The sequence below is a fragment of the Vigna angularis genome, chromosome 6, assembly GCF_016808095.1.
Source record: "Vigna angularis cultivar LongXiaoDou No.4 chromosome 6, ASM1680809v1, whole genome shotgun sequence".
Taxonomy (NCBI): Eukaryota; Viridiplantae; Streptophyta; class Magnoliopsida; order Fabales; family Fabaceae; genus Vigna; species Vigna angularis.
This window is the reverse complement of record NC_068975.1, coordinates 28,320,728-28,345,399: the sequence shown is the minus strand read 5'-3', so window position 1 is coordinate 28,345,399 and position 24,672 is coordinate 28,320,728. Positions and strand designations below refer to the sequence as shown.

Below are 24,672 nucleotides of genomic sequence, written 5' to 3'. Positions count from 1 at the left end.
GTTTCTGCACAGAAAAGTGACCAGGTGCCAGTTTTGTGTGCTGGTCGCGCCCGGGCGTGAAAAAGGGGCGCCCGGGCGCGACTTTTTGCGAGAAGCTTGCGCCCAGGCGTGAGAAATGGGGCGCCCAAGCGCGACTTTTTCCGAGAGGCTCGCGCCCGGGCGCGACTGAGAGGGCGCCCGGGCGCGACTTTTGCTGATGTGTCAGATCCAGCTTATTTAACCCAGAAACGCGATGTGGTTATGGTCTTTGGTCATTTGGAGGCGCAATTTCACTCAGAGGAGAGCTTGGAGCACTGCTAGGGTTCGTGGGAACACTCCCTTCTTCCTCTTGGGTTCTTCATCTTCTTCCATGGTCATTTTGTAAGCTTAAAGGCTCTCCATGGAAATGGAGAGCCAAACCCATCTTGTTGGGATTAGTTGTAGCCTTTGAATTCTTGTGTAATTGTTGAATGATTTGATTATATATATGCCTTTTCTATCAATTGCTAGTATTCTTGTTTCCAATCTTAAAGCTTGCATGTAATGGGAACGTTCATGGCTTGATTTTGGGGTTTTATGGATTATGGGAACGTAAGATGAAATCTTGAACTGAAATAAGAGTCCTTGTGGGTCATTGATTCTAGGAATGGAAGATGATTCACATGTTGTCTTAGATCCTAGCTCTTTAATGCGGGTTTTGCTTGTTAGATTGCCAAGGAATTGGGGTTTGATAAGGAAAACCTAGGCTCTTTCACCTAAGGAATTAGGGCTAGAGTGTTTTAGTGGATTGACTTTAGTAAATTGATAGAGAGGAGATAAAATTGGTTATACACAAGAGTGCATTGGTGAAAACTAGCCTTAACAATGTCATTTCATATCATTTCTAGTCTTTTCCATTTCCAAGTGCCTTCAATACCAAAGTCCAACCTTGTAATTATGTATGAATTTACATTTCTGCACTTGTTCTGTATATTGATGTTATGTTATTGAGTTTATATGAGTTGTTAATCGCACAATTCTCTAGTATTACGAGTCTCTTGGGAAAACGATACCCGGTCTTACCGGTTTATTACTTGAACGATTCGGTGCACTTGCCGAAATCGAGCCCAACAAGTTTTTGAGCTAACAAGTTTTTGGCGCCGTTGCCGGGGATTTGGGGATTGAACCCGAGTCCTAGCAACGGCTAACAAGTTTTGGGTCATCACGTGGTTCCTCTCCAGGTACGTAGTCATAATCCTTCCAATAATCCTAAACCCTAAACCCTTCCCATACTTCCAATAATCCTTTTAATATCCAAGCCTATAATCCTTGCATGAGCCGCAAAACGTTAGTAAAATAAAAACGAAACGTAAAAGGAACACTACCTCTGGACGGATGACATCCTTCAAAAGGAAATATAAAGTCCTATAAATTAGACGTCGACCGTCTACCACGCACATGCCTCTGCTCTCTCCTAGTCGTGGAATATTCGTCGATGCCTTCATTAGCAATCTGAAGCAGGTCCATTGACACCTGATGTGCAACAGTACCCTCGGTGACATGACGACACGATATCAAGGACTGTAACATTCTCGCCATTCGCCTAAATCTAGCCTGCATTATAATTATATCAAACAATTAAATAAACAAGGTGATCAAAATTTAATAATATAAGCAATGAAAAATAATATACCAGGGCGCCAGATGGTGAAGGTGGAGACGATCTACGATGGGGTCGTGCCTCCCGTGGAACATCGGGGCGTTGTCTAGGTGCAAGAGCCGGTCGCGCGTCATCTGCAGCAACAATAATATAAGGATGCGAAACCCTCCTGAACCACTGAATGTACCCATCAACACAGTCAGAAGGGGATGTTGCATGTCTGACATTACTCACAACGTGAGCTCTGAAGTGCAACCACATATGATCAATGGCCACTACATCTGCATCTGGAATCGTAGTCGGTGATCGTGGAATGTATTGCTGAAACCCAAATTGCCTCAGCACACGCTCAGGCAAATGACGACAAAGGGTGTCACCAATCCAAATCCATCCAAAATACATACAGATGCCGAAGAATGGCCGAATGCCTCGATGCCCCTCATACGGATGCCATACAACTCCACTGTATGTCAGCGCATCAAACTGTGACCGAATCTCTGCGAGAGTGGAACTCTGTCTAGGGCTCTGCCACCTCATGGCACGTGGTGTGGTATCATCGTAAGAAGTCACCAACCGCCTCCTCCCCAAGCCAGGGAAATGTTCGTATATCCAACTCTAAAAAAATAATTATTCAATTAAATTACATCCATGTTCGAACATGGAAATAAATACTTGAAATAAATGTCAAAGTTATAACTGTACCTGAAATAGAGTCAAATATCCAGCCATCTGCTTCGTGGACGCGAGACTCGCATCCCCGAGCTGCTCGTACAAATAGGCGAGTGCAGCAACACCCCAGGCATATCTGCCACACGCGTGTACGTCTCTAAATAACAATAAGTAAGACACGCGTATAGAACTGGCACTCTTATTTGCAAAAATCGTACATCCTACTAGATGCAACAAATATGCTCTAGCAGCATAGTCCCAATGCTGCGACTCACACCTCTGAACATATATCTCTCTAAGCCAGCTGAGTCTGACTTTCGGACCACGTGCATCCTCCATCTCAGCACCTGCTGTGACACCATCAACGCCGAGCAGTTGCACAAGGGCTGTACGAGCCTCCTCAAACTCCAACTCCTCCAAATCACACATTTGTCCCATCACGGGCAGGTGAAGTAATGTCGAGACGTCATCAAGAGTAATCGACATCTCCCCTATAGGGAAATGGAAACTACTGGTCTCAAAATGCCACCTCTCTATGAATCCGAGGAGTAACCCCTTATCAACGTAATCATAACAAATCCCTGTAAGAGGCATCAAACTGGAATTCAACACAATGTCTTGAATTCCCTCGTGGCATGGTCCTAACTTATTTACTTTTTTCCCGTGGGAGATCAACTTCAGTGTGTCCCCTCGATCCTACACATCAATATTTAATAAATTTTCTATTAAAAAAATAATAAAATAAATTTTATTTTTGCACTCACCCGGCCTTGGGAAATAGCATAAGCTACATGCTGAACATAGTGTGTCAGCAATGAATGATCGTGTGGACCTCCAGGAAATCCAGCGACATCCTCTTGTATGTCATGAACATCTGCATGCTCCTCCTCATCGTCATCATCGTTAGGGGCCTCAAATGCATTCTCCTCTCCATGAGTCTCATACGCCTATATGTTTGTTCCTCAACGGCTCGCTCCTCAGCTATGGGGTCATGCTGGATAGGAGCTGCCCGACTTCTACGAGCAGAAACGGTAAGTCTTCTCCGAGCTTCGCCCTGCGACGATTTCTCTCCTCGAGAACTCTCACCTCGAGAATTAAAAGATGCACCACGTGTTCTTACCATTTCTAACAATAATTTGTTTATTTAATTTCAAAAATTAAAATAAATTATTGTTTCAAATATCATTAATAAACTATAAAAAATGCAATTCAAAATAAATTAAACTAATAATAATTAATTTATTAACTTACAACAAAAATTAAATAAAAGAAACAATTAGCTAATTAATTAAAATAATATATTTAAATACATTTCCATTTAATTATTATTAAATTAATTATTATTACAAATACAAATTTACTATAAATAAAATAAATACAAATACAAATTTACTAATATTAAATAAATTAAATTGATAATATTTATTTTAAGAAATAAAAATAATTTAAATATATAAAAGTTTTCATATCTAATTCTTAATCAATTTATTTACAAACTACAAATAAAAAAATTTATAAAATATTCAAATAATAATCTAAGTCAAAGAAAATTTAAAAACATTTAACAATAAATATATCAAATATATAAATATATATTTCAGTTATAATAATTTAAAAACAATTAAAAAAGTAAAAAAAAATGCAGCAGAGCCGAAACGGATGTGGGATATCCGATTGGCCTTCAACGGATATCCCACATCCGTCGACGGAAGTCGGACATCCGTCGAAGGCAAACGGATGTCCCACATCCGTTTTAGCCTTTCGTGCACAGTAAAATTGACAAACAGAGCACGGTGAAAGAACCAACCTGGACGCAGATCTCGCTCCTCCACGTTGTTCCTCCGCACACGCTATTCCTCCTCACCAGTCTTGCTCCACACCAAACGGTCTTCTACAAAAACGAAAAACAAAGAAGAAATGGAGAAAGAAATGGAGAAAGAAAATGGAGAAGTTGGAGACGGAAGTGAGAAGTGAGAGAGAGGTTACGGAAGTGAGAGAGAGGTTACGGAAGTGAGAGAGAGGTTACGGAAGTGAGAAGTGAGAGATGAAAATGAAAGGTTGGTAGGTGTAGGCAGTAAATAGAAAAAAGTAAATTTAAATTAATTAAAATATTAAAATAAAAAAAGTAAAAAAATTTAACTTTAGGACATAATTGGAATTATATAAAATTGGGGAGGTGGAGGGAGAAGCATGTGGGGGTGAAGGGAGCAACACCCTTCAATGTGTCATTGCTTTTTCTTAAGGCCGAAAAAAATTTGTTTCTAATTCCACCTGCAACCATTTTATTATATAATCACATCATATGAAAGAACATCCGTCATAAATAAATAAATCAAAGCAAAAAAAAGTACAAAATAGATTAATAGAAAAATATTTACATGATTATTAATGAATAAATAAATAAATTCCTATAAAATAGATTTTAAATCATTAGAATTAATTTTTTAGGTATCGACATTATCTTTATTTTTAGGTTTAATCATTCACTAAGTCCCTATTTTCGCATGAAATCTCAATTTCGTCCCTTTCTTTCTGAAAATATCAATTGGGTCCCAATTTTATGAAAATTGCAACAAATGGATCCTTTCCGTTAAATAGTGTCAAACGGCGTTAAGTGTTGTATGACCTGGTATGCTGACAGTGTTATTTTTAACACACGTGTCATTACGTGGATAAATTTTATTATTTTAAATTTTGAATTAAAAATTAAATTAAAATAGGGGAAATTCAATTAGGGCAAAGTTGGCAATTCAATTACAAAATCCCATTCTCTCTGCAATGATAATGTATTCCGGCGACGTCTCCTCTTGGACCCCATGTTTTCCGGCACCAGTCTACAGCCACTCCCCTCTCAACCCTTCCCATTTTCGCGGACTGACGACCCAACCCTAATTCCGCAAACCGCATAGCCTCCAAAAATCCTTGTCCCTAAAATCGAACCCTCTCAACCTTTCAAATTCTTCCCCAATACCATCCCACCCCCCTTTCTCCGCCTCCCGCAGCTCCGCTCCCCGGAGCAGCCCCAGCAGAAACGGCAGCGTTTGGAGTCTTCGGTGATCCCGTAAAGCAACCTGGCTCAACAACGCAGACAGAAGATGAGCGTGAAAATTCTCGAAGATTTGGAGGGTTCGAGGGTTGAATTGGCGGAACCAAACACAGATTTAGGTGATTGAGGAGAGACTGTCGGATGAGACAGTGGAGGATTCTGAATCTTAAGCTGGGATCCAAACAGAATCATTCTGCTTTGTGACTTTGATGTTACTTCCCCAGGTCTATTGTCGTCAACAAGAGCATCAACAAGACCCTTTGAATCCAATTTATCCCAATAACGCTTGTGTTCGCCAACTGGGGTTCTGGGGCTGTTTGTTTCTGACCTGAAAGGGTTTTTCAAGCCAGACAAAGGCTTATTGAGTATAGAGGTTGGACTCATCGCAGTCTCAGTTTCACACAACACTTTCGATGTCAAATTGGCGAATAGCTTAGGAGAACTGAAGAAAGACGATACCAAAATAATATAATTTCACCACGTTCCTAATGACACGTGTGTTAAAAATAACACTGTCAGCATACCAGGTCATACAACACTTAACGCCGTTTGACACTATTTAACGGAAATGATCTATTTGTTGCAATTTTCATAAAATTGGGACCCAATTGATATTTTCAGAAAGAAAGGGACGAAATTGAGATTCCATGCGAAAATAGGGACTTAGTGAATGATTAAACCTTATTTTTACCTTCTACATTTTCTAAATTTCGTCCTCGAAATTCTTTCTTAGTTTTAAAACTTTAATTAAAACATATTTTTTAATGTTATATTATAATTAAAACATACTTTGATTAAAATATTAATAGAAGGATACTTATGAAGTTTGCTAACATACATTTTCTTGAATTTTTGTTCGGACACAATTATAACCAGGAATTTTCATACTGTATACTTTTTCTGGAGTACCTCAATTAATTAAAAAGAATTAACAAATACCAAAAATAGACGGATATTTTATATAAGAAAAAGTATGAGTTAGTTAAAGAGAACATAATTATGGAAAATAAAAAATTAAACGTAAATTATTTATTTTATTTAAATAGTTAAAATTAAAAAAAATACATTATGTTTAAAATTGTGCGTTGAAACTTAAAAATATATAACAAAATTCCCTTCCTAAGAGAAAACCATTTTATTTACCAGAGAGAGAGAGAGAGAAGAAGAAGAAGAAGAAATTGGGCACTAAGTTTTAGTCTAATAAATGTGAAGAAAACAAGTCTATTCCCACCAAAGCTTCTACCTCTTTTTTTGGTCTGGGTAGCTCATAACTTAATTAGGAACTTAGCGTTGTGGTGTGTTGTGTTTGACTCACACAGAGGCAAAGTCCCACATCGTGTCTTCTAGCATCCCAGCATTCAACTTGTGATTTGGCGCCCCTGTCCCCTCTCTTCTTTCACACTCCCTCCAAACTCCTTACTCCTATAAATAATTCTACACATTTACTACCTCCTCCGTTCAACTTTTTCACACATCACAAAGAAACCACCTTTTGCTAACGCTCTTCAGTTTCAGGGCTGCAATTGGATGGGATCAAACCAGGGAGATCAAAACGGAAGCTTCAAGAAAAGCAGGTGGCTAACAAAGCCATCATCTTTCTTTATTTTACTCATCTCCTTGTTGCTAACCATGGCAGGAGGTTTCGTGCTTGGATGGTGGCTGCACAAATACCATCCCTCAAATACCCAACTATGGATGGTACCCTTTGGTTTCCTTCTCTTTCTTACCCCTCTCATAATCTGCCTCTCTGTACTCATTCCCGACCACTGTGCTGCCACATCCAGAATCGACCAAGAACAACCTAAGACACAGGATCACTCACTTTCTCAACCAGTCCGATGATGCTCTTATCTTTTCATCCCATAATACAATAACCTTGTTTTCTTTATGTTTGCCTTCATTCTCCTGCCTTTTAAGAGGAGTGTACCTCCATGTTTCTAATATTCAAAACAAGTTTGTATAGAACAGTTCAAAAGTATACTTGATAATAGTATTATTATGCAGCTATATATGCACTAAAGCACTCTTCACTCATTCATAAATTAGTTTCAGTAATCTTTGGCTAGTTTCTATGGATTAACTGCAACTGAAGGACATTATCAAGCCGTCGTTTTCCAGTATTTGTTTACTTTATTCCATTTCTGGTTCACAACTCGGAGTGTCAAAAATCTTAGAACATGACAGGGGTAGTACATATCTGGGACAAAATTTTCCAGTATTATTATTATTATTATTGTTGTTAGTACAGTGACATGTTTTATGATTAAAGAAAAAGGTAGCTATTAAGGGATATCTATGAGAATCTTAGGTGAGCTGTGACATTTGGAAGCGGCGTGGAAAAAAGTGTGCAGGGGTAGGCTAGTCACAGATGCTCCCTTCCCCAGATTCTACAATTCAATTGGAATTAAGAACGCCACATATGAAGTGAGTGAGTCTTGTAACTTGTGAGCTAACGGTTGCTTTCAAGAAAAAGCAGATTTTCCAACACCGTTCCTTTAGTTTCCAAGAGATATTGCTTTCCAATAATACAACCATTTCAAAAAGGCAAATATTTAACTTGGACTTGCGAGTAACCAAGAGCCACCAAAATTCATACAGTATTTTCTAGATACATGCTATTTCAATACAAATTCGGAGAAATCCTGTGATGTTTTGTTTTCGGTACAATAAGGTTATTGATTGATAAGATTTTATGACAGAAACATTTCTTCTTAAGTAATTTCATTAAAGGTGTTTGTTGAAAAGTCGTTTTCTATTGTATCCTCAAAAGACAGTTCTTCGTTCCTGTTGTCCTGTGCTCAACACATGGTGCTAGAGAACCAGAGGGACACCTGCCATAATTAACATGCTTCATAATTCAAAAGAAAATTACTTTTAAAAGTAACTTTAATTATTCTTTTACAGCTATGATAGTTATTTTAAACATCGTTTTAATAGCATTTTATTGTATGGTAATGTAAAATTGTTTTATAACATGAGTTTATAAACTATTCATGATTAATTGAATTCTGCAAATGAGAGAGTAAAGTGGTGATCTCCACCATAATTTGAGTTTCCATTTTCATCTAACGCGAAGTCCCAAAGACACGGTATGATCTTCAAAATCTAGCCTACGTTGTAGTATAGTTGGAATGCACAGATGTTTTAGGTAATTAGAATTAGATTGATTTTCTCTATAGTGGTTAGGATATAATGATTTGTCTAGGTATCGGGGATTTATACGTTATAACATCCTTAAAGAAGTACTTAGTTTTCTTAATGAATGAGAGCTTTGATTTAGATAATTTAAAATAATACGAATTACTTCTTGATATTGTATTTACAATAATGTTTTTCTAAGAGATTTGTGTAGGTCAAATCCAAATAAGATAATAACTAAGAGATTTAAGTATTATATTGATTTGATCCCTCAGATCAGATTTTTTTTTTCTAGGGATTTTGAATGAAAAAGGTGAAACAGTCCATGTCTTTAATCCATTGTGTGAAATTTACCTAGAAGGTACAAAGGGATTAAAATTTGATTGATCTTTTGTGAGTTCCTTTCTTATTTATAGATGTCTAGCAACTAGGATATATTGACCATAGAAGTACTTATCTCCCGAATGTTTGGGGACTTCAATCTTGGTATACTAGAATAATGGAAACCACCATCAAAATATATGATATACATAAAAAATAACTTTCTTCTTAGAGTTTCTCATATAAGTTGGGTCCAAATAAGATAATAATTACCCTCAGAGTTTAAGAAACTAACCTCCCTTGAAGTATGTTGAATTATTGAATCAATCTAATCTCTCAAATCATACTTTTCTCATTAAGGATAGAAAGTCTCTTATTCTCAAGCCATCAAAGAAGTACAGGATTGATGTCTTTATTTGACTTAATCCCTTAAGTGAGATTTTCCCCAAAGGTACAATAACATTCAAAATTGACTAATATTTTGTTAGATTTTTCTTATTTATGTTTGTAATTCCCAAGGAAAAACCTATTTTCTGAGTTTCGGAAACTTAATTATGTCCAAAAAAATCACCTCCAACCCTAATCTCTTATGTTTTTTTTTCTCTTTTTCTCTCCTTCGTTAATCTTCCACGTCATTCCAACTATACCATACAGAGCATTATGTTAAACAAACCTAACTTTACCTCTGTTTTTCTCACATTTTTCTTCTCTTCTTTTCTCACATACATATTTTCCTTGTTTTATTTCCTTCGCCTTTATAAAACACGTTTTCTTTAGTTGTCTTGTCCCTCCCCCCTCCCTCCCTCCCTCTCTCTTATACTCCTCCTATCCTTCCTTAGGATAATATTAATTAATTACAATACTTATAGTTTAGTTAATAAGTCAAATATAGGGAGAGTCGTCAATTTGTTCCACTCAAGAGGAATTGATATTGGGTAAAAGGAAAAATCCCAGTACTAAAAAAACCCTTATTAAAAAAGTCTACAAGGCAAAAAAAACTTTAAAAAATTTAGTTATGGATTTTTTTTAAACATAAAAAATATATTATTTTTTAAAAATATACTATTAAACTTTTAATTTAATTAACCAAATCATCGATGATTGATCTTCAACTCAAGCACATCCATCTCGATCTTCAATCTAGTCTAGTTCATCTTAAACATCAACAAAATTGGTCTAATACAACCTTTGACCTAAGTCGGGCTAACTCGTCCAAATTTGACCAAATTTTGACTGACGCAAATTCAAGCAAAATTTGGCATTGACCAAAATTTGACATGTCGAGTTTGGCCGAAATTCACCTGAATTTATCTTATTTAGCCCTAGTCAAACTCAACAAAACGACCCTAGTCAAATTTTGGCCGCATCAGTTCCGACTGATATTCAACTAAGTTAGCCTTAACTGACATTCAGCCAAATTTTGCTAAATCGATTTGATCAAAATTCAATTCAACTCCACCGAGTCGGCACAATACAAATTTGGCTGAATTTGGCTTAGTCAGCACGTCTCAACAATCGACTCAGTACAACACTCTCGACCTTCGATCCAAGTTGGCCCATTTCGACCTTTGGTTCGAGTTTGTCTGTCTCGACCTTCAGCACAGACCATTCAGTCTCGACCATTGGCCCCAGAAGATTTGTCTCAAAAATTAACATGTCTTGATCTTTGGCTTGTGTTGGCTTGTCTCAAACTTCAACCCAATTGGTCCATCTCGACCATTGGCCTGTGGTAGGCCCTCATGACCTTCAGTTGGGCTAGCCCGTTTTGACCTTCGATATGGACTAGTTCGTCTCCGCCCTCAACTTGAGTTTGCACGCCTCAACCTTCAACCCAAGCGGGCTTGTCTCGACCATCGGCCCAAGTAAGCATATCTCAACAATTGCCCTATCTCAACTTTTGACCCGATTCGACTCGTCTCGACCATCAGTCCACATTGGTTCATATCGATATTCAACCGTGACGAAACTTCTCGACTTTTGACCAAGCCTAACCCCTCTCAACATTCGGCTCGGGTCGGTCTGTCTTAACCTTCAACATGGGTCTTCTGTCTTGACCTTTGGCGTGGGACGACCTGTCTTGGCCTTTGTTTCAAACTAGCATGTATCGACAATCGGTCTAGGCTGAAATGTTTTAACCTCCGGCTTAGGCTTATCTGTATCGACCTTTGGCCTAGGCCAACTAATATTGACCTTTAGCATGGGTTGGCTTGTCTCACCTTCATTTCAAGCTGACTTGTCTCCACCTTCGACTCGGGCCAGCCAATCTCAACCTTCAGCAAGAGTTAGCTTGTCTTAGCCTTCTTTACGAGCCAGCCAATATCGACTTTGGTTCAGATGTCTCGACATTCAGCTCAAACCAGCTAGTCTTGACCTTCAACATGGGTTAGCTTGTCTTAGCCTTCTTTTCGAGACGATCCATATTGACCTTTGGTTTAAGCTAGTCCATCACGACCTTCGGTTCAAGCTACCTATCTCGTCCTTCCGTCTAGGTTAACCTATCTAGACCTTCATCCTAAGTTATCCTGTCATTACCTTCAGCTCGAACCAGTCTGTCTCGACCTTTGTCCCGTGATGATGTGTCTCAACCTTTGTCTTGGGTCGGCTCGTGTTAATCATCGATTTGTGCAACCGTGCTCAATCTTCGACTGGCTCGACCCGCCTTGACTTTCAACCTTGATTAAGACATCTCAACTTTTGACTCGAACTAGTACTTCTTGACCTTTGGCCTGAACTGACTAGTCTCAACCTTCGATTCAACCCGAGTTGTCTCGACCTTTGGTATAGGTTAACCCGAGACTATTCAACTCAAGCCCTTCTTGAGAGAGGACTTTGGGACTTGTGTTTTTTTTTTCACCCTCGTTTGGAAGCTCCTTAAAAAGGGGCCTAATTAAGGGTGTGACAGGACTTGTTCGTGAACCATTTGCTAAATGGACACTTCTAACTATAAGCACACCACGTTGTCACTAGCTCCCACCACTTGCCTCTACCAAGCTTCTCGTCCTACGCCCGAATGAGTCGTCTCTCATCATCAATATTAAATATTTATTCCCAAATAGGTTCTCTCCCACCTCACCCAAAATTGCACCTTCCTTTGCCCTTCTGTTCTCTAGGCCTTTTTATTCATTGTTGACTTGGTTACGGTCATGAAATCGCACAGAAGGACAGTAAGATCCGGGCAAAGCACTGGTATCATGTCTTTGGAACATTGTTGTCGGGCATGCACGAAGAACAGAGACGTTTGAAGGATGCTCAGAAGATGTTTGATTATATACATGTGAGAGATTTTGTTTCTCTAGAAAATGTTGTGCTAGGTTCGTCTGGTTAAAAGGGGGAAGGTCATTTCTTTTGCTTTATTTTAAGGAATGAAACAAAAAAATGGATGCATCTATTCTTGTTCTACGGCCTGCACTAGTGGATTTATATAGTGTGCTGAAAAATAAGCTGAGACGAATAAGCCAATGTCAAAAATAAAGTGCTCGAGCAAGTTTCTTCATAAATATTAAAAAAAAATTCATAAAATAAATTTAACTTGCATATAATGAAAGATAGAAATTTTAACATATTATACCAGTAAACTTCTATAAATTAATTTTAGTCCATAAAATACTAAGTTCAATTTTTTCATATTTTTCTCTTTTACAAGTGTCTCTGAATTTATTTTTTAAACAAAGTAAAAATACTGATGATATTTACCTTCCAAACCAAATGAGAATTACATTCGTTAAATCTTCACAAATTAGAAAAAAGAAAATAATTCTTTCAAATATTTTGTATTTTGTTGCTTTATTATTTTGTATCATACCTTCACCAGCATTAAGAATTAAATAGTGGAGAGAATAAATGAATTTCTTGACTCCTTGAGGCCAATTTATTATTATTCCCAACCCATTTTCGACAGTTGCATCTGACCCAGACAAATTCTTCACAACTCTAATATTTGGATAAGGATTTAAATTCTTTTTACCAGGAATATCAACTAGTACAACAAAGACATCAGAAATAATCCATTAACAGATAAAAGTGCAATTTCCACTTTGATCAATAAATTCCACAAACAAGTCCACAACAACACTTTTTCAGAACAGTAAAACAAACAACAGGTCAAACACTTGGAATGAATTTTGTCCTTCGAAAGCAACTCTACATTTTGTCCGCCTCAACAGAAATTATACGAGTATTCAGTACAACCTGAATCGAAAATCATATATACACCTACTGGACAATTCTTAACATCGAACATATCAAGCAGAGTAGTATTTCCATAATTTCATTCCCTAAGCTGCACTCTCATAAAATAAGTGTAAGTTAACTAAAAAAAATGTTCAAACCTAAAAGCTACCAGGGCTTCATACATCAACATCAGAACGCGTCGGGAAATCAATCCCCCTCAGAGCAGGTATGTTTTCTAAATCCTCTTTTGAAAATAATGGAAACAACCACAGGGCCTTCTTAGTGCCAAAAACCTTCAAAAGTATGAAAAAAATCAGATATTGTTCTGACCTGATGTCCACTAAACTATCATCGTTAGATCACTCATCACATTTAAATTTAAAATATTATTCATTTTGGAGTTTGGTGGATCAGTCACAGTTTGCTCCTTTAGAAACACATCAGTGTGTTAAGGAAAGAAAGTGTATATAAATTATCTTTAACTTCAACTTTGTACATACCAAAAAAAGTACCTAGTCAAGGACTAAGGGTATTAGGGGTTTTCATAACTTCGTTTCCATTCTCACAGAAGGTACCAATGTACCGACCTCAAATTTACACTGCACTCAAATTTACCGACCTCATCACACTTTTATCCTTAAAAGACACCTACCAAGTTAAGTAAAACAATATCTCAAATGTACTAATTGACCATAACAATATAATCTTAACGGACTTCATATCAGAATAACTATGCTATTCACAAGTTAACAATTCAATATAGAAATATACAAGGGATGAACCAAATCATAAAATTAAGAAAGCACGGAGACCAAAAATCGTGACATGGTTTACTCGTTAGTAGAAGACTTATTTTCTTGTTAAATTACTGAGTAAAAACCATCACATAATCTCATTATATTTTGGCCATCAAGAGAAGTTATAACCTGTTCGTTTAATTACAAAAGATCATGAGACAGGCAACTCCTCAGCCAAAAACTGTATTTTTATATTAAATTTGATTCAAATTAAGCTTTGGTCCCTTTGGGGGAAGGCGGGTTATGAAAAGTCCTTACACCATCCTGGATTAGAAATTTCGGTTCTCCAAAACCGGGAAGGATCTCCACCATCCCTTTTACTCAATTTGTCATCAAGTTTTAATCTTTTAAAACTATGTTTACAGAACCCTTCAAGAATAAGATTATCTTATGCGACGGGGATGGAAAATACTTGTTACGGGCGAGGGAGACAGAAAGGTGCAAGAAAAAAAACGAATAATTGTACCTTCTCTCTCAAAAACACACCCTTCCTCTTTTTTCTTTTAAAAAAAATTAACTAATAAATCATACACGTACCATTTGCTTCCAAAATTTTCGAGCTAAAGAACGTGTTTGTTTTGCTGTTTTACTATCATTTTCTAATCTTTGCTACTTGAAAACAGATCTTACCTGCTCAAAATTCCTCTTCCAGCCCAGGTCGTACATCCACCTAACTCCTTTTTTCTTTTCATGAACCTAAATCATCATTTTCCAAATAATCTTTTAGATAAAAGAAGGCACAGTGCTGCATGACGATTCAAGAATAAACAATGACAAGATGCTTTCAAATTTGTTCGATAGAGTTAATGGAGCAGGTTTACATCTAGTTAAAGGTCAATGAGACGATAAGGAAGAGATAGATGAATCAATAAGTCATTGGAACAATAACATCTCTCACGTGTGAGGTTCTTCAAGGAAAGATATCGAAAAGATTTAATACCAATCAATAATGAACAGATCAAATAAGAAACCAAATCACCACATTCAACAAAAAAAACTTAAGACAATAGGTTTATGGAATCTTCTATTTATATGTTGTCTATCTTACTCATTTCTAACCAATGCAAGACTTCTCCCGGCTACCTTGAAACATCAAGTACATAACTATCTTATTATAATCATGATTCTGTTCTCTATATCTAAAATAAAACCGTCCAGAGCACTGTCATATGTCAAGTTGCTCAAAAATTGTCATATTTTCTCAAAAATAAGATCTGATTTGGAGTGAATTTTCGGTACACGCATGCGAATGCCTGGGTTGTCATTCTAATAAATAGCCTAGCATAATTCCTATGCCAAGACAACAAGGAATATGCTGGATCTCAGACATAAGGTAACAGCAGCCTCATGCATGAATCACAATACCATTACCATAAGAGTGAAAAGGGAAAATAACAGTGTATTTATTACCTCGACTGAAGTTGTGTTGCTTAACAGAAGAGATATATGCATAACAACGAAACAGAGAAGACTGAGCGCAAAGGCTAAATTAAGAACTGCATCAAGGCACACAATCTGTAAGAAGCATTAACAGTTATGAGAATACTATAAAATCTAGACATGATAACCTAATCTTCTGGAAGCAGAATACATAAACTTACTAGAAGCCAAAAAGATGACGGCAAAGCCCCCGGGAGACAATGAATGATTCTTGTTTCCACCAAAGAATCTGATAAAACTAGGAACCAGAGCTAAGCAATCCAGTGCTGTCTCGAGAAACGTATACAGCTGTGCATGATAGTAGGGAGAAAAATGTAAGTCGGGCAAAACAAACGCTAGAAGTCTAGAAGTAGCTTCTGACTTAACCCTTTCCAAACTCCACCTGAACTCCCTCTTCTCTTCCAACAGGTCTCACACTGTTCTCAATTTCATCTTTTCTCTAAAATAAAGTATTCTTAATATATCAAATCCCCAAATCTCTCACTTTTTAAATGCACTTCCCAGTTCCCTCCCTCCTACTCTCACCAAAGGAATCAATAATAGACGTTTCGCCATATGTTTCAAAAATTAAATTGAACAGCGTTACTCACTACTTGAACCAACGAATCAGATAAAAGGAAGGAGAAAAAATTAATAAAAAAATAAAAGGAAGAAGAGAAATAGATTTACCAAAAATAGGAGAAAGTACTTGTAGTTACGTGCCCCAACACAGTTGACGACCCAAATGCAATGATGATCCATCTTCAGAACACACCTTTGGCCTACAGAGAGGAGAATATGGCATGGCGATGGTGAATAATGGAAGAAAGAAGAGAGCTTGAAAATGAGAGAGTTGCTTACAAATAGAGCAGTGGTGGCATCGCGGTGGCTTGCCATTCTGGCATCGAGAGCAATAGGCGGGAGAGGGCGTTGGCGGTGCTGTCTCCAAATCGAAATCGGAGCGAAGTTGTTGGTGTTGGTGTCTCCAATTGAGAGGGACGGAACCGGGATCGTTGAGTACGACCATGAGGTAGGACCAGGTTAAGAGTATGAGGAGAATGTGAAAGAGGAGGAGAACGAAGAAGGCGGAGAAAAAGGAGGGGAGGCGGAGAGGGGAGTGGAAGAGGAGAGGGCCCCAGGTGATTAAAACGACGGCGTAGTAACTGAGGGCGACAATGGCGGCGAACAAGAGGATCATGAAGTAGCCCAGCACTCTGAGGGCAGAGCAGAGCTTAAAGAGGTTTATGTTGCTTCCCATTCTGATTCCTATTCCTATGTTCGGAATTGGAACCCAACCTGAACCCGACAACGGCAACGACCTACTTCTTCGGGCCGGGAACAAGCGCTTCCAGATATCTGAAGCCAGGATTGGATTAACTGAATCGGAATTGAAATTGGAATCGGAATATTGGGGTTTTCTTTCAAGAACACCAACCAAAGACTTCCCACTTCACAAACAACCCAACCCTCTCATCTCAGTCCTTGTCTCAAATACGGGTCGCTCCGCATTCAACCACTAGCAAAATATTTATATTACTTTGAATAACGAATTCTATATCTATAAATGATTTTTATTTAAAATAACTATTGCTAATTAATATTTTTAATAAAAAAAAAGTATAGTCACTTTTCCTATTAATTGTAATTAACACATTAAGATCTTTCTTACTAAAACACATCTAAATTTTAAAATCAATTTTGATATTAAGGAAATGTAATTGGCATTTGAAAATTTATCTTTGGCCCCATTTACTTTGAAACTCATAATTTTTCCTCTTTCGTTTGAATAATTCATAAGTTTTTCATATGATTTTTATGTCAATTTTTTGGAATATATGTTGCACAAATGTGTGTGGACAATCTCATCAAATAATGCCTATAAATAATTTTTAAATCAGACAAATTATCATTGCACAAGCAACGAAGTTAAGCCATCAGAATTCTTCATTGTGCAAAATTATTGAATACTAAAATGTTTGAGACTGAGATCATGAACAATAATGGTGCTATTCTTATATGATAATGTACAAGAAAAATGTCATTGCTTATGAATTTCAATTCTCAATATATACAATATAAGTATATAACGTGGAATAAGACAGGAATGAAGACTAGAAATTATCAACAGGTTATTCGTAACTTGACCCGAAATAAAAAATTTACTCGATCCGCTGTATATTTGTTTAAAAAATATCTGTGAATATTATAAAACTCGTGGATATCCATAAATATTTAAAAAATTATATTTTTATAAATTATAAAAGTAAAATTTAAATAAAATTACAAAAATATATAAATTAAATATAAATTAAAATTTAATCTTAATTAAATTTAATTTTATAAAATATAAATTAATTTTAATTTTAATTAAATGTATTTAATAAAATATATATTATATTTTTACTTTTATTTTTTGCGGATAGCGGATATTCGTGGATACGGATAATATAATATCCGCACTCGACCCGTTTATAAGTGAATATTGAAATATCCGCTACTCATAACCCGCACGCATCGAAAGCAATGATTTTTTTTTGTCATCCCTAATGAAAACACCACAATCAGTAGATTGATAAGTCAAGTGAAGATTTATTACAAAAATGTTAATATTTAATAAAAATCAAAATTTTAATCCAAGATCTAAGATTATTTTTTCTCAAAGAATACAAATTCATCTAATATGACTCAAAAATATTCATATAAGTTTTTTAGTACCTTTATATATAGACACATAAATTTTAAAAAAACTTAAAAATCTTAAAATAAAGTTCAAAGCTTAAAACACATAAACATAACAAAAAACAAAAATTACATATATGGATGTCAGGAGATAGTTCTATGTCATATTCTCGTTATTGTTGAAGAGGATTTATTCTCAAATTTGTACCAGTTGAAAATTCCTTATTATAATGTCCTTGAAAATTTTCTGTACCATTATGGATTTATAAATGTATTCCATGAATTTTTCAGTTGTCCTTTGTCTTAGGCCTATTTTGAACAAACACCTAAAATTTCTCCCTCCTCTCTGAATCCTTTCGTCTGCTTGTAATGATTGTTATTTTGTTACTTCGCATGATAGGCATGCTATATACCCAAAGAATCAAGATTCTCATGATTAATTTGAATGTCTTGTTATGGCACATGATGCAGTTTCTTGATTAGAATGAGAAGCTGATTCTGGCAGTATTGGAAAATTATTAAACTCAAGAAACTTGATGAATATCCCACGTAAAAGAGCTCTCAGTTGTATCTGCATATTTTATTTGGGCTGATTTTTGGCCTAAATTTAATTAGTATATGTGAGCACCATGCAGATTATATTATTCTACCCACCAGCCATGACAAAAGTACATCTGTACAGTAACATTCCGCAAACATAATCTGATACGAGTTCAGGTTCAGTGTTCTATCATTTTCTTTTTCATTTGTAAAGTTTGTAGCTTTGTGTAAATAAAAAAATATACGTTGTAAGTCCAAGGTATAGTTATTTTTCATTACTTTGTTGGATTTAACATTTGTTTTTGTGTTAATTTGAGTTTCTTTTGGTTGAAATTTTAATCTTATTAAATAGTTCACGAAAAGTTCAATGATATACATGTAACTATTGATAGTAGGCTTCTTTTATATGTAGCATTAGTGCGCTCTGATGCCCACTGATATAAATCAAGCAAAGAAGAGACAGCTTCTCATTTTTTGTGATCTCAGTATGCGAAATTTGATTGATAGGGCTTTGGCATACAGCCAGTTTTGTATTAACTGAAAGTGCTGATGCCACAACATACTGAAATCATACAGGGTAGATATGAAACTGTTTTGTAGGCTCGTAGCCTTAATTGCATATTGGTTTTGGACAACTCTGAATGTTTGGAATTTTAATTTTTCACCTTTACTGTAAGTTAAAAGATTAAACCCAATCCACAACCGGAACTAATGTTCATTTTGTTCTTAAAAGATGTCTTGAAAAAGTGAAAAAAAGAAGAGTATTTAATTTTTTCTTAAAAGGTTAAAGAAGAAAAAAATATTTAAACTTTTCTTAACCTCAACTCTTAAATTAATGTAAAATTATTGAGTATGCTTAAAACATAGAAGAAACACTCTACCTGTATGGGAAAGGTTCAAATCCTGTAAATGTAGGGTGATGAGTTTGACAAGAAAAAAAGATGTACTCCTACATATAAATTTATCTATTTGTGATGTATAACAGTAACATCCAACAAAATTCTTTATAGGAGTAATGATTAGTGAGAAACATTGTATTCTACCAAGAAGCCAAGCAGCAATTACAACTAAAGCTAGGCTACATTCAATCTCAAGCGAACATCTATACATCTCAATCACACAAGCGTAAAACCAAAGCATGCGTGCAGTAGTTGCTTTAGACCCAAGCCTTTCCACCTTCTTCCCTAGTATTTACAATACCAACACTTTCACTTTTCTTAGTTGGCTTGCTCAGTTTAAACACAGGGTGTCTGCATAGCCTGCGCACTCCTTTCCTCAACCTCACCCAATGTTCACTGTCATATATACCTCTATATCCATTCTCTAATGACCCATTCTCATATCTAGAAGGTGAGCTACCACCCGAAACAGATTCAGATTCCCCCCCTCCATTTCCCTTTTCCTCAGATCTCCATAGTTTCTCTTCAATGCACCATTCTATTCTTCCCAAGGTAGAAGTCCTCGAGAATTTGCTTTTTACTGGTGACTTTGTCGTACAACTTTCCTTAGTTTCCTCACAAGACTCCTCCTCCCCGTTCTTACATTCCAGACTATGGGAATCACCTTTGCATGAGGGAGAATCCAAGAGCGATGAAATCTGTCTCACCTTCGCAATTGACTCCTCTCTTTCCCGAAGGGTCTTCAGAATCAATGTCTTAAGGAAGTTCATGACTTGCACTGCATGAATCAATGCAGTCAAAGGGTCTGCCATCTGCATATCGTCAAATAAAACAAGCATTTAAATGCATAAATAACAGCACGTTCATAATAACAACTGTGTATTGCATTTGCTAATTATAGTGATTTTGTCATCCAGAATATCCAAAATATGAAACTAGGTTGCTCAACAAAAGAATGACCTCATTAAACTGTGTTTGAGAAAAACCAATAAACAACAAAAGGAACAGAACCGCAATGTTTGCTTATAATACAATCTGAGCTAACCTGTGTCATGTTGGGGGCAAAAACCATAGCAATATTTCGAGCATTCATTTTGTTGAACTGCTCTTGTTCAACAACGTCTGCCATCAAATTGATTGCCCAGTCAAGCAAAGCAGCTTCAGTTGAAGGAAGCAACTTCATAACATTGGTGCAATCCTCTTCTGTGTTGCAATGCATCACCTGTTCGGGTTTGAGGGAATCAAGCACCCCCGTTGGAAGCTCTCTAAACCAAGCCTACAAGTCGTAAATTAAATTAAAGAAAACAATAATAATAGTAAATGGGCAGAAGATCTTGTTAACAGGTTAGGAAAATTGTCAGCATTAGTAATAATAATTAATAATAATAAACAGTTTATCGATGGCGTTACTTTGTTTCTTACAAGAAAGAATCCTTTCATAACACCCACTACACTAAATAATATAATGCGCCACAAGAACTAATGAAATTTGCAAATCAATGGCCGAGCTTCCTTTCCAAATATTTATACAAGTTAAACGTAAAAATAAATCGAAAATTTCTAAGGTTCTCCAAATGTTTGAAGGAACAATAAGAGATTCCCTATTAATTTCTTTTTCTTTTCTGTCATGTTGCGGATTTTGTCTGGCTTACAGATCCATCCACTATTAATTTAGGCATAATAACTTTTAGCGAAAATCAAAGTACGCTTTTGTTAACCCTAATATATATTAAAATAAGAATAATAAAAAAGTTAATTAAGAATTTATAGTATACCTTCACTAAACCAGATAAACAATGAACGTCAATTCCAAGTGGTACCAGACCTCTGTTTAGCTGATCGCGCACAAATTCTTCTTGGCTGTTGTCTGCATTAATTCGGAATATCCCTTCCGCCTTCAGCCATAGCAAAACCAAGAAATTAGGCCTCAGAATTTATGTCAAAGTAAAGGGGATTTATGCGATACTCGAGTTAGGTTGTCCAACAAATTTATTAATGGTATGTTGTATATAATGAACTATTGAACATTTATTGCTACACCAAACAACAAATGCAGGTTTGGTAATTTAGAAAGTATCCAGTGACTAAAGAGCAATGCAAAGCAAAACCAATTAAATGCTTTTAAAATCTTATTCTACACAATCAGAACATACTTTAAGGCCTCCCTCTGAATACAGTCGCTTTTGCATCATCAGCAGAATCGTTGGAACACTGTTTCCCCTTTCATCATAAGAGCACTGCATTGACTTTGCAGAAACTCCAAATACCTTTACACTGCATGAACGTATGAACTCAGTCAAAGATGGATTTAAAAGAAAAGAGAGAAGGGGAATTGCTTATATGAAAGTAAAAGGTAAACCACTCAATTCCCAGCACAGTTAGTTTTTTTTCTCCCTCTTGCTTTCCACAGTAATTGAATTTCCTCCTCACTGAGCAGAGAAGAGGCAATAAAAATATAATCGAATTTCCAACTTCACCATGAAACCCAATATCTTTTCCACGTCAGAACATTCCAATGGAATACAAAATTACAAACATTCCTGCATCAACCAGCAGAAAGAGACGCTGTCCTAATAGAGCCATTAGGTTGCCTTGATCGTTTGAATCATCTTCTCTGAAAATGCTAACTTATGTACTTGACTTTCATAAAAGTTTACTTAACTCATAAGAGAATATAAAATAATCATAAATTTACAAACTTATTCAAGTACAGAAATAACGAAATCATTTAATCGAAAGCAAATTGTAGATCAACACCCTCTGATCGGAACCTTCAGCATTACTTCAATCACTCAACTTCATGTTCTGTGATAGCTTAATTAATAACAAAAATATAAAGGCTAAGAAGAAGGGACGAAAAGAAGAGAGAATTGAAGGGTCACCTGGCACTGGGAACCCTCTTGGGAACCTCTGGCTCGAGCTCAGAGGGCAAACCGAGAAAGCCGTTGAATCTATCGAAGGTAACATGAGAGACATGGCGCACCTCTGTTGGCCAGCTAATGTCCAACGAAGAAACATCCTCTCTCTCCACACTGCAAGTCACCAGCGACTTCTTCAACGCAGCCATCAAAATATCCAATATCGCAAACTGGTTCGATTGGCATCCATGACCACGCCAACCTTTGTTATCCAGACCACCACCTACTTTTGACCCTGAATTGATGAACGGCGTTGAAACCGGGTTGCTTGAAACATCTTCGTCCCTATCATCGTCCTCTTCATCGTCGTCGTCGTCGCTGTCCAGTTCTTCTTCTTCCTCTTCGTCTTCTTCATTATCTTCGTCCTCGTTTCTTACATCATGGAAAAGTGGACTGGGCGGAGCAGCGTTGAACTCGACCAGTCCGCAAGATTTGGATCGAAATAGCCGAGTCATTGCCGTAATTAACGAGAAGGCAATAATGGGGCGGTGTTAAAAGGATCCGAATGTGAGTGGAGAAAGAGAGAGAAAGAAAGAGTATTAAAGTGGGGGCGGTAAAACTATAACTAAAAGCGAATACTTTTAAAGGCAATTTGAGAAGAAATGAGATGGGTTTGGTTAAGTGGTGAAAAGGAGAGATGAAGGAAGGAAGCAAGCAAAGAAGGATGAATCCACAATCGGTTTGGGATGGTATGCTGGTATGGTTGACGGAGACAACTTGCTTTTCTTTTTGTTTGTTAGTATTATGTTGTTGTGGTCCTCTTTTTTTTCATTTTTTTGGGACTATTATGTTGGTGGTACTTGGATGAGAGTAACAGAAGAAAAATAAAAGGCGGGTTAGTAAGAAAAATGGCAAGAAAGTGATTATGAGAGTGAAAGTGAAACAAATTATCAAGTTGACGTGAGAGAGTGAGATGGAAGATTTGACGGTAGTTAATGCAGTTTTGACATTTTAGCATATATCCCCATGGAAATTTGTTGTAAATTAGCATTAAGTTTTTCAATACGTAAAGTTCTGTCAAATTTTCTTAATTTGCTTGAGATTTATGTATGTCTTTCTTTGTTTACATAAAGATTTGATCTGTTCATCCTTAAATTATTGAAACATTTAGATGGGGTATAGATTTATGCCGGAAAAAGAACATATTTCATTAACCCCATAATACATCTGGAGAGATACTAAACCTTGAAACAGGGGAAAGACAGGGTGTGAATAAAAAGTTGAGCAGAACAGTAACTATGGAAATTAAGAGGAACTAATTATGGCGTTGTTGAGTGGTTAAAGTAATTGGTTAGATAATTGAGGTTAAGAGATATTTATAAGGTTATTATTATAAGAGGCAGGGAATGGATGGTGAAAGTACTGGTCGCGATTTGGCTGTTTATGGATTTTGCCTCCGAACTGGCACACCAAAGTCACATGGGTACATGTTGGTTCCCAGTTCGAAGCTGCAAGAGTTTCGTGGCAGCGATTAAAAAATGAAGTATGAGAGAGGGTGAAGTGGAAAGTGTATTGTGCGATTTATAGGGGTGGGCCGACCCAGAGGGAATGGGACGAGGCAATGAGTCCATAAATAAGCGATGGTAGAAAAATTGTAGGGACATGGGAACATGGGTATGCACACATCATGCAATTGCACCTACCTGTCCTGTCATTACTATGCCACCTTCGCATGATGTTATCTACCCGTGGGCTTTTCTTTGGTCCCCAACCCATGCATCACGTGTATTGTTTGCTAGCCTGTAGCATATTACCTCCTACTATTCCTACGTACACATCATTTTTTTATGTTCTTTTCCTTTTCTCATGCCAGTCAAATCCACTCATAGATTTCTGGTTTTCCTTTTCTTAATCCAAAACATCTCTTTCAGTTTTTCTTCTTCTTTGTAAGCTTTAATTTGAATTACTATGTGTACGTCAACTAAAATGATATATATATATATATATATATATATATTATATAAGGTTGTCGTCTATTAAAAACGTACAATTCTATTTTCAACAGTGTTAAAGGAATTATTACTTTTTAATATAGAAAATAGTTAATTCAAATAAATATATAAATGTTATTAAGATATTCAGATAAAATTATAACACTACAAGAATCTTATATTATTGAGAATTATATTATATCGATAATAGAGACTTTTTAATCAAATAAAAGAAAAGAACAAAATTCTTCTTTGTGATTTAGCATTTACTTAATTAATAAAGTCATTATCATCAATAAAGTCATTATCATTTACTCATAGTATTAGAGTGATTATTACAAACAAAAAATAAACACACAAATAAATAAAGATAGAAAGGTAAATTAATTTACCAAAAGAACTTTCATACAATTAAAATATGGATGTTAACACATACAAATTTATGTTAACCAATCTTAAGATATACAACCATTCATTCTAGACTTTACCATTCAGATACATGTATTGATGTTAAACTCTGACAAGTT

The 24,672-nt window shown here is 36.2% G+C and overlaps 3 protein-coding genes across 4 annotated transcripts; all 3 read right to left on the bottom strand.

Moving 5' to 3' along the window:
- Window positions 1-1,383: 1,383 nt before the first annotated feature.
- Window positions 1,384-3,410, bottom strand: LOC128197557 (protein MAINTENANCE OF MERISTEMS-like). The gene is made up of 4 exons (XM_052879616.1): window positions 3,120-3,410; window positions 2,321-2,983; window positions 1,652-2,233; window positions 1,384-1,572 (listed from the first exon to the last, which is right to left on the bottom strand). Exons 1-4 carry the CDS (start codon window positions 3,408-3,410, stop codon window positions 1,384-1,386), a joined length of 1,725 nt encoding a protein of 574 aa, XP_052735576.1.
- A 4,503-nt stretch (window positions 3,411-7,913) lies between these two features.
- LOC108340967 (probable protein S-acyltransferase 12) lies at window positions 7,914-16,687 on the bottom strand. 2 transcript variants are annotated; one of them, XM_052878810.1, is made up of 6 exons: window positions 16,040-16,687; window positions 15,869-15,960; window positions 15,361-15,487; window positions 15,170-15,255; window positions 14,390-14,455; window positions 7,914-8,164 (listed from the first exon to the last, which is right to left on the bottom strand). In XM_052878810.1, the coding sequence occupies exons 1-6, from the start codon at window positions 16,434-16,436 to the stop codon at window positions 8,132-8,134; spliced, it is 801 nt and encodes a 266-aa protein (XP_052734770.1). In that variant the 5' UTR covers window positions 16,437-16,687; the 3' UTR covers window positions 7,914-8,131. The 2 variants fall into 2 exon arrangements, with proteins under 2 accessions (XP_052734770.1, XP_017434044.1); XM_017578555.2 differs by lacking the exon at window positions 7,914-8,164 and adding an exon at window positions 12,798-13,255.
- A 2,689-nt stretch (window positions 16,688-19,376) lies between these two features.
- Window positions 19,377-23,047, bottom strand: LOC108343349 (rho GTPase-activating protein 5). Its single transcript, XM_017581575.2, has 5 exons — window positions 22,179-23,047; window positions 21,450-21,570; window positions 21,072-21,191; window positions 20,342-20,572; window positions 19,377-20,108 (listed from the first exon to the last, which is right to left on the bottom strand). The coding sequence occupies exons 1-5, from the start codon at window positions 22,667-22,669 to the stop codon at window positions 19,554-19,556; spliced, it is 1,518 nt and encodes a 505-aa protein (XP_017437064.1). The 5' UTR covers window positions 22,670-23,047; the 3' UTR covers window positions 19,377-19,553.
- Window positions 23,048-24,672: the final 1,625 nt, after the last annotated feature.

Excerpts from the sequence above, each read along its gene's own strand:
- LOC108340967 (XM_017578555.2), bottom strand. The coding sequence starts at position 16,436 with ATGGGAAGCAACATAAACCTCTTTAAGCTCTGCTCTGCCCTCAGAGTG. Across the intron at positions 15,256-15,360 it reads CGTCATCTTTTTGGCTTCTA|TTCTTAATTTAGCCTTTGCG; the intron begins GTAAGTTTATGT and ends GCCTTGATGCAG. Across the intron at positions 14,456-15,169 it reads GCAACACAACTTCAGTCGAG|GTTCATGAAAAGAAAAAAGG; the intron begins GTAATAAATACA and ends ATGATGATTTAG.
- LOC128197557 (XM_052879616.1), bottom strand. The coding sequence starts at position 3,410 with ATGGTAAGAACACGTGGTGCATCTTTTAATTCTCGAGGTGAGAGTTCT. Across the intron at positions 2,984-3,119 it reads TGTCGCTGGATTTCCTGGAG|GATCGAGGGGACACACTGAA; the intron begins GTCCACACGATC and ends ATTGATGTGTAG. Across the intron at positions 1,573-1,651 it reads CTTCACCATCTGGCGCCCTG|GCTAGATTTAGGCGAATGGC; the intron begins GTATATTATTTT and ends ATTATAATGCAG.
- LOC108343349 (XM_017581575.2), bottom strand. The coding sequence starts at position 22,669 with ATGACTCGGCTATTTCGATCCAAATCTTGCGGACTGGTCGAGTTCAAC. Across the intron at positions 21,571-22,178 it reads AAGAGGGTTCCCAGTGCCAG|TGTAAAGGTATTTGGAGTTT; the intron begins GTGACCCTTCAA and ends ACGTTCATGCAG. Across the intron at positions 21,192-21,449 it reads ATTCAGAGGGAGGCCTTAAA|GCGGAAGGGATATTCCGAAT; the intron begins GTATGTTCTGAT and ends CTATGGCTGAAG.